Raw genomic sequence first — 11762 nt, 5'->3', positions numbered from 1 at the left:
TAAATAACCATCCATAAAAAATTAATGAAGACTACAATTAGAATTGTAACAAAATAATTTCATTTCACAATATAATAAACATCTCAATCTGATAATTGTGCAGTAACCTTGAGAAAACAAACTTTCAAAGAGAGACTTAAAAGTTTAAACATCCAAATCCTATAGTCCACGACTATTTCTATTAATAATTAGGCTGCAGTCTTGAGTCTCTTGCTGGATCTCCGAGACTTTAGTTCCCCGCTCTTCATATATGAAGGTTTCTTCTTCTTTGTCTTCTTAGTGTTTGGGTCAGAATCATATTCATCGTTTGGGTCAGAATCATGTTCACCGGGGTCTGAAAGTGGATGGCCCTGCAGCAAGCCAGTGGATGTATAATTAAGGGAAAAAACCATGTTAACAGTTATATGGTCAGGATGCAGAAGGTAATAAACATGTATAATAAAGCAACTTACACTAGAGCAAGAGATCACAAACTCTTTAGGCCAAGCTACTATAGATTTTTCAGCATCCTCTACTGTTTTGAGATGAGTAGATGGGACTGGCAAACAATGATTATTTAATATCGACTTTTCAACCGTCACTCTGACACAATCATCCCGGAGTGGATCTCCATGAACCTTCTGACCTGGCACTGATGGAAGAACCGAACCCCATGCAATGATATTTCTCAGTGAAGCATGAGCCAGTTTGCATTTACCAATCTGCAAAACAGAAATGTTATATTGACATCAACAGATTCAAATCTCAAAATGCTTAAATGCCTGTGAAAAGGACATACCGTTGAAAGTTCAGTTTTGTCTTTCGATTGAGAATTGTCTGGTGAACTAAGGGGTAGATGCTCAGATGCAGGAGACTTTTGTTTGTATTTTCCAGACTACAAAAATATACGCTATATTAACATCAACAAAAAATGGAACTCTCAAAGCACTATATATTTTAAATACCTGCAAAAGAAACATACCATTTGGAGTTCAGAACTATCTTTCGATCCCGTAGACTGAGATACATTTTCAGATTCAGGGTCATTTCTATTTGTATTAGATTCATTCCTTTCAGTCGGAGAAATGCTTGTAACAGGGAATTCAAGCATAAGAGACTTCTCTCTAATAGGAGATTTCTATATAGTGCAGTTGACATATTAGATACTGCAGAATTATTAGGAAATACATACTTAATCAAAATTACTTGGATGATGTTAAACATACCCGTGCCTTTTTGCTTTTGATTTTCTTTTTCAATATGCCTTGAGATTTTAGCTGAGACATTAAGCTGCTCATCATTTCTTCTTGTGCCTTCATTGCTGCCTTTCATTTCCTTCATTTCTGCATCCTTCCTATCTCTCTCCATTTGGTTCGCACGTCTTTCATCTTCCAGTTGTTTCTTCAGTTCAATGTGCTCCTTGGATGCTCCTTTCCGTGGCAGGTGCCAGTACGTTGTTGGAGTCACTCCCTTGCCTATACATCTTACACGCCCAGCATGTTCTTCCCCAAACACAAGGGTGATAGAATCATTGCCTGGTTGTTTTCTCAAAGTTCCATCTTCCAGCTGCTTATCAAAATCCTCCTGCACAAAAAAAGAATTAAGGGATTAGAAGTGATAATCAATTAAATCAAAATTATTTTCACATTTACTCAAGCACAAAACAAATAGCTAGATAGTTTCAGTCGTCTTACAAGCTGAGCTGCTTTTTCCCTAACATCATCGTCATCGTATTCTCCATTTTTTTTTGATGTGCCTTCCTCCATAGTAAAGACCGTGAAGGATTTTCATCTTCAAGGATCTCTTTCTCATTAATCTAGTAATTATAAAATACACAAGAAGAAAAATTAGATAGATAATACTATAATTTAAACTGGAAATAATAATAATTTTGTATAACAAACTGGACTTACTAATTTTTCCAACAGCCCTGCATACCCTGCTCTTCCCGTCCTATGGTTATATTTGTGGTTCTTACGCGCCTTAGCTCCCCTAATGGACAACTCCTGAGCATACAGATTTAAAATTTCATTCATAAAAAAGTTAGACTAATTAATGAAATTAATATCAATATTTCCAAACTAAAACGTGCAATATACAACCTTGCATTTATCAGACAACCTCCACTTTACGAACTTGTCCCATTGTTCTTGGTTCACAATGACACGATATTGTTTAGGAACAGTATTTAGTTTAGCAGGTTTACCCAAATTGGGCACTATGAACTTTACATACAACTTTCTTCTGAAGTTGCGCAAATGTTCCCCAAAATATTTCATAATTTGTCTTCTCATAGTCTCCTCAATTTCATAAAACCGCTGCCAAAATATGGAGATGTTAACGGCAGGTAACAAATTAATAACAAATATAGTATTAAAAATCAATATAGATCAGCATATACATACCAATAGTTCGTGCCATAACTTATCCCTCATCACTGAATTCACTTCCTTCCACTTCAAGTGCCTTAGACCAACGTCTCGACGTACCAATACACCCATGTAACTAGCAATTTCAGCTTTATATTTCCCCTTAAATCGACCAAAATTATCAAATTCTATCACATGCTTCTCGCCGTCAAAATTTTTCTTTAGCTTCTTCAATCTTGTTAAACCTCGAACATTATTCTCCTTAGACTCTACTGTATTGTTTGGAGCTCCTGTGTCTTTTTTAGTTCAAAAACCCAAAATAAGAGTAAACATGGTGTAAGAGTGTACTCATATTTTTTAAGTCCAAAGCAAACAAAAACAGACAAGCTAGTATAGCATTACCAGGCTGTTCAGGACTTTCAGTCGATTCATCATCAGAACTGGAGCTATCACCATCGGAACCGGTGCGACTACCATCGGAATCTTCGTCTTCATCCTCTGACTCTCCTAAATTCTGCAAGGCTTGAGCCTCCAGGGCTGCAGTCTCATTTTCAGCATACTCATCATCATCATACTCTGGTCCCAACTCGAATTCTCTTGTGTAGTCATATAGGAAACTGCATATACATGTATATGATTCAATCAAATAAGGTCTGAATTCTTTTCAATCAAAAGTCAAAAGTTATTAAGCTAGACACAAGCAAAAATTAAATAACAGTCAATTAACATGGTCTTGATTATGTCAGTACTAACATGGTCTTGATTAGTATGATTAGATGCAAGAGCAGGATGCCGTCTCAGAATTGTTAAAAGATATAACAATTAAAAAATTATTAATCGCTGAGGTTTTTACTAGAGCATTGAAAGAACTCAAGCAAGACTCCAGTTCAAACATACACAATTATGTAAACCTACCAAGTTCCCTAAAAACAAACGACGGATGCCGATCTCCGACATAATTATAATCCCATTATACAAAATGTCAATGACTCGGGAGTATACACGACAGATGGAAGCTTACTGACCAGCTAAAGTTGATGAAAATGAGATAAAAATGTGATTTCTAGTGGTTTCAGGGAGAACCACAGAAGTTTAAACTATTGGTTTGCAATGTGAAAAACATTCATCAGAATAGACAGATAAAAAAACCAAGGAATAACATTCAATTGACCTAGCTCTGACATAATTATAATCCCATTATACAAAACGTCAATGACACGGGAGTATACACGACAGAGAATGTGGCCAGCTAAATGAGATAAGAATGTGATGTCGAGTGGTTTCAGGGAGAACCACAGAAGCTTAAACTATTGTTTGCAGTGTGAAAAACATTAATCAGATTCATCGGAAAAGAAAGAAAAAAACATAAAAGAATAGCATTTCCATAACCATAGAAGACTGAGTTGTTATCCAGCCACTATGCAACTTAGAATACAATCTGCATAAAGATCCTAAGCATAACATAGGAAAAGCTTAAACATGCATGCACACCATTGTTCTTCTTAATAAGAAATAAACAGGTGCATAAACCCTGCTTTCAATGAATCAAAAATTAAGAATTAGGGTTTGAGTCAAAACTTAACCTTTGAATCAATTGGGTCTGATTCAAAAATTAAGGTTTGAATCAATTAGGGTTTGAATAACTAAGCTTTTTAGACGAAAGAAAGATTGAGAACAGGATATACCTTTATAAGATTTAGCCATGCAATTCCTCAACACCATACGGCCCTTTATAAAGTCGCACAGATTGAATAATCCCGCCGAAAATATTTTGCGTTTCATTTTCATCCCGCTCAAAATTATTTAGGGTGAACTGAAAAATCGATTGAGTTTGGTCTACGATTTCCTTTTTTCGGAAAAATCTCCTAAGAAAATACCATTTGATTTTGATCCTACGGTAGACCTAAAAATATTTCCAAACTTTAGAAATCCGATTTCCCTTTTTACTCTAACAAATCTCAATGTTTCCCTGATTTTAAGCCTAGAACTTTATCCCCTTTTTACTCTGCTTAGGTTTCTCTAGTTCTCTCCGCTCTGTAACTCTGGTTTAGGAGGAAAGATAAAACGAACAGAATTTTGAGGTGTTACATAGCGTAAGATAAGAGGTTCTTCCATATTAATCTAACTATTGGTTGGGCTTGTGATAAATATATTCACCGTTAGATTTACTATGGACATCCTATTCGATGCATTTTGAAATAACATAAGTAAAATCGTAATGGACTGGGCTGGAGTGTTAGCTTAAACCATGTAATGGACTGGGCTGGAGTGTTAGCTTAAACCATGTAATTGACTGGGCTGGACATAAATGTGGCATAAATTTTTTCATTATTTTTCATTTTTTACTTAAATTTTTTTTCATTTTTTTCCTTTTTTTTCTTTTTACTTTTTTTTTTATTACATAATCAAAATTTAGTTACATAATCAAGACTCGACACTTCACCTGAAATATTGATCGATTCTGAACGAGTTCGAGTAAAACTGATGAAAATGGAACTTCGTCCTTTGGAATCGAGACACGGAAAAATTTAGTTATTACATAATCAAAATTTAGTTATTACATAATAAAAATTTAGTTATTACATGATCAAAATTTAGTTACATAATCAAGACTCGACACTTCACCTGAAATATTGATCGATTCGAAACGAGTTCGAGTAAAACTGATGAAAACGGAACTTCGTCCTTTGGAATCGAGACACGACAAAATTTAGTTATTACATAATCATAATTTAGTTATTACATAATCAAAATTTAGTTATTACATGATCAAAATTTAGTTACATAATCAAGACTCGACACTTCACCTGAAATATTGATCGATTCGGAACGAGTTCGAGTAAAACTGATGAAAACGGAACTTCGTCCTTTGGAATCGAGACACGACAAAATTTAGTTATTACATAATCATAATTTAGTTATTACATAATCAAAATTTAGTTATTACATGATCAAAATTTAGTTACATAATCAAGACTCGACACTTCACCTGAAATATTGATCGATTCGGAACGAGTTCGAGTAAAACTGATGAAAATGGAACTTCGTCCTTTGGAATCGAGACACGAAAAATTTAGTTATTACATAATCAAAATTTAGTTATTACATGATCAAAATTTAGTTACATAATCAAGACTCGACACTTCACCTGAAATATTGATCGATTCGAACGAGTTCGAGTAAAACTGATGAAAACGGAACTTCGTCCTTTGGAATCGAGACACGACAAAATTTAGTTATTACATAATCATAATTTAGTTATTACATAATCAAAATTTAGTTATACATGATCAAAATTTAGTTACATAATCAAGACTCGACACTTCACCTGAAATATTGATCGATTCGGAACGAGTTCGAGTAAAACTGATGAAAACGGAACTTCGTCCTTTGGAATCGAGACACGGAAAAATTTAGTTATTACATAATCATAATTTAGTTATTACATAATCAAAATTTAGTTATTACATGATCAAAATTTAGTTACATAATCAAGACTCGACACTTCACCTGAAATATTGATCGATTCGGAACGAGTTCGAGTAAAACTGATGAAAACGGAACTTCGTCCTTTGGAATCGAGACACGACAAAATTTAGTTATTACATAATCATAATTTAGTTATTACATAATCAAAATTTAGTTATTACATGATCAAAATTTAGTTACATAATCAAGACTCGACACTTCACCTGAAATATTGATCGATTCGGAACGAGTTCGAGTAAAACTGATGAAAACGGAACTTCGTCCTTTGGAATCGAGACACGGAAAAATTTAGTTATTACATAATCAAAATTTAGTTATTACATGATAAAAATTTAGTTACATAATCAAGACTCGACACTTCACCTGAAATATTGATCGATTCGGAACGAGTTCGAGTAAAACTGATGAAAACGGAACTTCGTCCTTTGGAATCGAGACACGACAAAATTTAGTTATTACATAATCATAATTTAGTTATTACATAATCAAAATTTAGTTATTACATGATCAAAATTTAGTTACATAATCAAGACTCGACACTTCACCTGAAATATTGATCGATTCGGAACGAGTTCGAGTAAAACTGATGAAAACGGAACTTCGTCCTTTGGAATCGAGACACGGAAAAATTTAGTTATTACATAATCATAATTTAGTTATTACATAATCAAAATTTAGTTATTTGATCAAAATTTAGTTACATAATCAAGACTCGACACTTCACCTGAAATATTGATCGATTCGGAACGAGTTCGAGTAAAACTGATGAAAACGGAACTTCGTCCTTTGGAATCGAGACACGACAAAATTTAGTTATTACATAATCATAATTTAGTTATTACATAATCAAAATTTAGTTATTACATGATCAAAATTTAGTTACATAATCAAGACTCGACACTTCACCTGAAATATTGATCGATTCGGAACGAGTTCGAGTAAAACTGATGAAAATGGAACTTCGTCCTTTGGAATCGAGACACGGAAAAATTTAGTTATTACATAATCAAATTTAGTTATTACATGATCAAAATTTAGTTACATAATCAAGACTCGACACTTCACCTGAAATATTGATCGATTCGAAACGAGTTCGAGTAAAACTGATGAAAACGGAACTTCGTCCTTTGGAATCGAGACACGTAAAAATTTAGTTATTACATAATCAAAATTTAGTTATTACATAATCAAGACTCGACACTTCACCTGAAATATTGATCGATTCGGAACGAGTTCGAGTACTAATTTAATTTTAATCGAATAATTTATAATTTAATTTTAATTGAATAATTTATAATTAACTATAATTTAATTTTAATTAAATTTGTGTGGGGAAATAATTTAACTTTAAAAAAAAAAAAGACAAACACATGCTCGGTTTTGATGTTAACAATGTAAAATGGGTATCTTCTCAAACAGGCATGTACGCCTATCAGTTCATCCCTAAAATCTCTAAATCACTTCATCCATATCTCTTATCTTAAGGAAAAAAATTCTCCAACTGATATTCTGGCAGAAAATAAGGGGATTTTTAGGGAAGATTTAGTCTTCAATTTTGGAAATATTTCTGCACCTCCATAGGATGAAAATCTGATGAAATCAAGAATATTGAGAACATCTAGCGGTAATAATCCCAGTCAATTATTTTTTTATTTGAACCCTAACCTTTTTATTTTGGGGTTGAAATCAAAAGAAATAACTTTTGGGCGGGATTATTGCCCCTTGATGTTTTAGAATATCTATAGATTCAACCCTAAAATCAGTCTGATTTACTCCCATCTTAGGTATGTTGTAGCATTCATTCTTAGATTGCTGAAATTCTCATTATACTAGATGATTTTTGCGTAGTAATAAGTGTTACTATGTTACTTTTTGAATTTTGTTGTAACCCATTGCACTCTGTGTTAGCTTCATCTGGTTCCCTTGATGTTAGTCAACATTGATGCTCTCTGAATTTGTTAGTCCTGACAATCTCTTTTGAGCAACCAGGTACTTGTGAGGCTGAAATACAAACCAAGGAGGGGGTAAGAAGGAGCATCACAATATGTGGTAGTGCCTAAACCCAGTTTATACTGGAGGTATCATTCTCAAACCTTAAAGTTATTATCTCTGATAATTATCATGATAGCTTGTTGAACTGTAACCTCATTGTAATTTAGTTAAACCTCTGAACTTTTCATGCTCTGTCTTGAATGATATACCCCATGTTTGCCTGAAATGTTGTTAACTCCTGCAACATATAGAATCTGTTGAGTAAAGTTTGTGTCTGAAGTTTGTGCACTAAAATTCTTTTTCGCTGCACTAAAGTTTGTGTCTATTATTTTTCCTGCAACATATAGAATCTGTGCTCACTACTGCTTTGTTGTTCAGTACATCATGTTGAATCTGTGAGCATGTTTCATAGAACTTATCTGGTGATGTTATCCTATTAGAGGGACTAGTAAAATGGGTAGCTAAATGGGTGATGTATTGTAGCTGAATGGGTGATGTTTCATTCAATCTGGTGATGTTTCATAAAACTAAATGGTTGATGTTATCCTATTTGTTTTTGAATCTGTAGCTAAATGGGTGATGTATTGTAGGTACATGTATTTGTTTTCAATCTGTTTCAGGGGTGTCATTATTCTTCAGTGAAAGCATTGAGTTTCCAGTTCCATGAGAGACAGATTTAGTGATTTGCTTTATGTATAATACTATCGTGCAGTTTCGAGCATTTTCAGTTAAGACCTTTGGAAGAATTTGAAAATTTGCAATGATAAAATTCTTAACTTTTTGCAACAGTTGCCTGGGATTTGTTGTTTCTGGATCTAATTTCTACTAAATCAGCACTTTGAGACGAGGAGAGAAAAGCCAGAAAAGGAAGGCATTTTTTTAAAGAATCACTAAAACTGACTCAAAGTTACTTATAGGTATGTTTTTCAAGCCTTGATGTACTATGCACCAGTGTTAAGTACTTCGTATTTTTTTTCTCATTGTCATTGTGCAATCATTCTTCATGAACATTAGAGCTCTTTCTCGACAGATGTGACTTCACATCTGTCTAAAGAAGAAGATTTGAGCTCCCAGAGATATAAAAGTTGCCAACTATGTCAATTATAGAACTAGGGACATACTACTTATGATCTGATATTTAAGTTAATCAATTAGAGTACTTATTTGAAATGACATTTTGATTTCTAAGTTAATCAATTAGAGCACAGATCAGTGTTTACTCTAATTTAACAAACACACTGACCCTAGAGCTGCTGCAATTCATTCTCGCGAAATCTCCCAACTGCGGCTGACATACAGACCCTTCAGTATGTGTTATTCCAAAACTTGAAATGACTCCATTTACTGAAAGTACTAGACCAATTTTCCTGAGTTAATACTGGATGTCTGATTATGGGTTTGTGTGGCATGATTATCGGTTTGTATGAGGGAAATTGCATATTGCCTGTTTCATCTGTTATTACCATGTTTGTCCATATAAATTTTTTATGTTTCAAATGGTGCTGAATTTATTGGTAATTTCAAGACTTGTATGTATTTCTGAATTGATTTATCAGTTTTTGCTTTCATTGGAGTGCAACTGATGGATCTACTGGTCTCTTTGCGTTTCAGAATGGATAAATCCTGGATGAGTACTGATAGAACGAAGAAACGTTATAGAGAAGGAGTTGCGGCGTTTCTGCGGTATGCTGTCAACCATCTCAAGGAGGAGGGTAGACATATGATGAATTTCTTATGTTGTGTCCGTGTACAAATTGTTTAAATCTCTGTGCATGCTCCGTTGGAGACGTAGAAGATCATTTATTCGTAAATGGAATCGATCAAACGTATACTATTTGGAATAAGCATGGGGAAAAGGATGAGGCAATAACTAGTAGTAAGCCAGTTAACGTCAACAATGGTATGCACGCTGAATTTGAAATGGGAACTCCCACTGATGCTCCAGACGAAGATTTTGGAATGGGAACTCCCACTGATGCTCCAGACACTATAGATATGATGCAGGCTGCAGAAGAGTTCGCAGATGACCCTATAAAGTTTAAAAAGTTACTTGAAAATGCTGAAAAGCCCTTATACGAAGGATGTCCCAACTTCACAAAGTTGTCTGCAATTGTGCAGTTGTTTAAGTTGAAGAGTAAGCACGGTGCATCAGACATGTTTTTTAATGAATTGTTACCCTTGTTAAAGGACATGCTTCCCAAAGAAGGTAATTTAATGGCGAGGAGTACATATCAGGCAAAAAAAATATTGAAATCAATGGGTTCAGGGTACACAAAGATACATGCATGTATCAACAACTGCATTCTTTATTGGAATGAGTACAAGGATGAAAAAGTGTGTCCTACTTGTAAAGCACCCAGATGGAAAGTTGACAGGGATGGTAAAGTTTACGAGAATGTTCCAGCAAAGGTATTGTGGTACTTCGACATCATCCCAAGATTTCAGCGGCTGTTTCAATCGAAGCACACAGCAAAAGATTTGATATGGCACGATACCACTAGAAACAAAGACGGTGTTTTACGTCATCCGGCAGACTCACATGCTTGGAGAGAGATAGATAACAATTTCCCAGAAATTAAAGGTGATCCAAGAAATCTGCGGTTAGCTGTTTCGGCTGATGGAGTTGATGTAAACACAGGCACCAAACATCACAGTGTATGGCCAGTTTTGGTTGTGATTTACAACCTTCCACCGGGGCTGTGTATGAAGAGAAAGTTCATATTGTCGTTACTTATAGATGGTGCGCCAGGAAACAACATCGATGTCTTTTTAGAACCTCTTGTTAAAGATTTTCAATTCTTATTTGAGAAGGGAAAGAGAACATGGGATGCATATGCCCAAGAAATGTTTACTCTACGTGCAGTTGTTTTGTGGACGATAAACGATTATCCTGCTCTTGGTACACTATGTGGTTGTCGCTACGCTGGATATCATGGTTGTGTGGTTGTCGTAAAAAAACGCACAGTATTAGGCTTCATGACTCAAACAAGAATGTTTATGTTGGTTATAGAAGATTTTTACCCTATGAGCATCCGTTCAGAAGGCAGAAGGGGGCATTTGGCGGAAAACAAGAGTGGGAGACTGCTCCAGAACCAATGACCGGGGAAGAAATATGAGGAGGTAAAATGTATAAAGAATTCATGGGGAAAGAAGGGGACGAATACTCAAGGGGAAGACGTGCAGGCTACACCTGGAAAAGGTGGAAAGATGAAGCGCATCGGAAAAACGAAAATTGAGCGCATCAGAAAAATATCAAAAGAAGTCGATAGGTCAGGTGAGGAAGAGGAAGGCAGGGAAACCACTTACTGGAGCAAGTACAACATATGGCAGCGACTACTTAGATATTGGCGCTATAATGATGTCCAACATTGTATTGATTTCATGCATGTCGAAAAGAATGTGGGACAAAGTCTTGTTGGAACGTTGCTGCACAACGGGAATACAAAAGATGGATTAAACGCCAGAAAGGATTTGGTGCGTTTGGGGTTAAAATCGGAGTTACACCCTAAGACAGATGACAAAGGAACGATACTTCCCGCAGCATGTTATACATTAACTACGGAAGAAAAAGACATATTCTTGGAGACACTATCCGAGTTAAGAGTTCCAGAAGGGTATTGTTCGGATTTTTCCACCCTTGTGAACCTAAAAGAGCGTAAGCTGATCGGACTCAAATCACATGATTACCATATGCTTATGCAACAATTTTTGCCCGTCGCTATTCGATCAATTATGCCTACACCTGTGAGATATGCTATTATCAGGTTTTGTTTCTTTTTCAGATCAATATCTGCCAAAGAAATCATGGTGGAAGAGCTAGATAAATTGCAAGAGGATCTCTGTGTGACGTTATTCTAGAGAAGTATTTTCTTCCATCCTTCTTTGACATCATGATTCATTTAACTGTACATCTTACCAGGGAAGTGAAGTTAT

The 11762-nt window shown here is 35.0% G+C and overlaps 1 protein-coding gene across 1 annotated transcript; it reads left to right on the top strand.

The window, feature by feature from the left end:
* The first annotated feature begins 9411 nt into the window (after window positions 1-9411).
* On the top strand, window positions 9412-10928 carry LOC113334684. The gene is made up of 3 exons (XM_026580881.1): window positions 9412-9541; window positions 9616-10484; window positions 10641-10928. Exons 1-3 carry the CDS (start codon window positions 9412-9414, stop codon window positions 10926-10928), a joined length of 1287 nt encoding a protein of 428 aa, XP_026436666.1.
* Window positions 10929-11762: the final 834 nt, after the last annotated feature.

The sequence above is a fragment of the Papaver somniferum genome, unplaced genomic scaffold (genome assembly GCF_003573695.1).
Source record: "Papaver somniferum cultivar HN1 unplaced genomic scaffold, ASM357369v1 unplaced-scaffold_137, whole genome shotgun sequence".
NCBI lineage: Eukaryota > Viridiplantae > Streptophyta > Magnoliopsida > Ranunculales > Papaveraceae > Papaver > Papaver somniferum.
The sequence above is the reverse complement of the archived record's forward strand: the minus strand, read 5'-3'. Positions and strand labels throughout refer to the sequence as shown.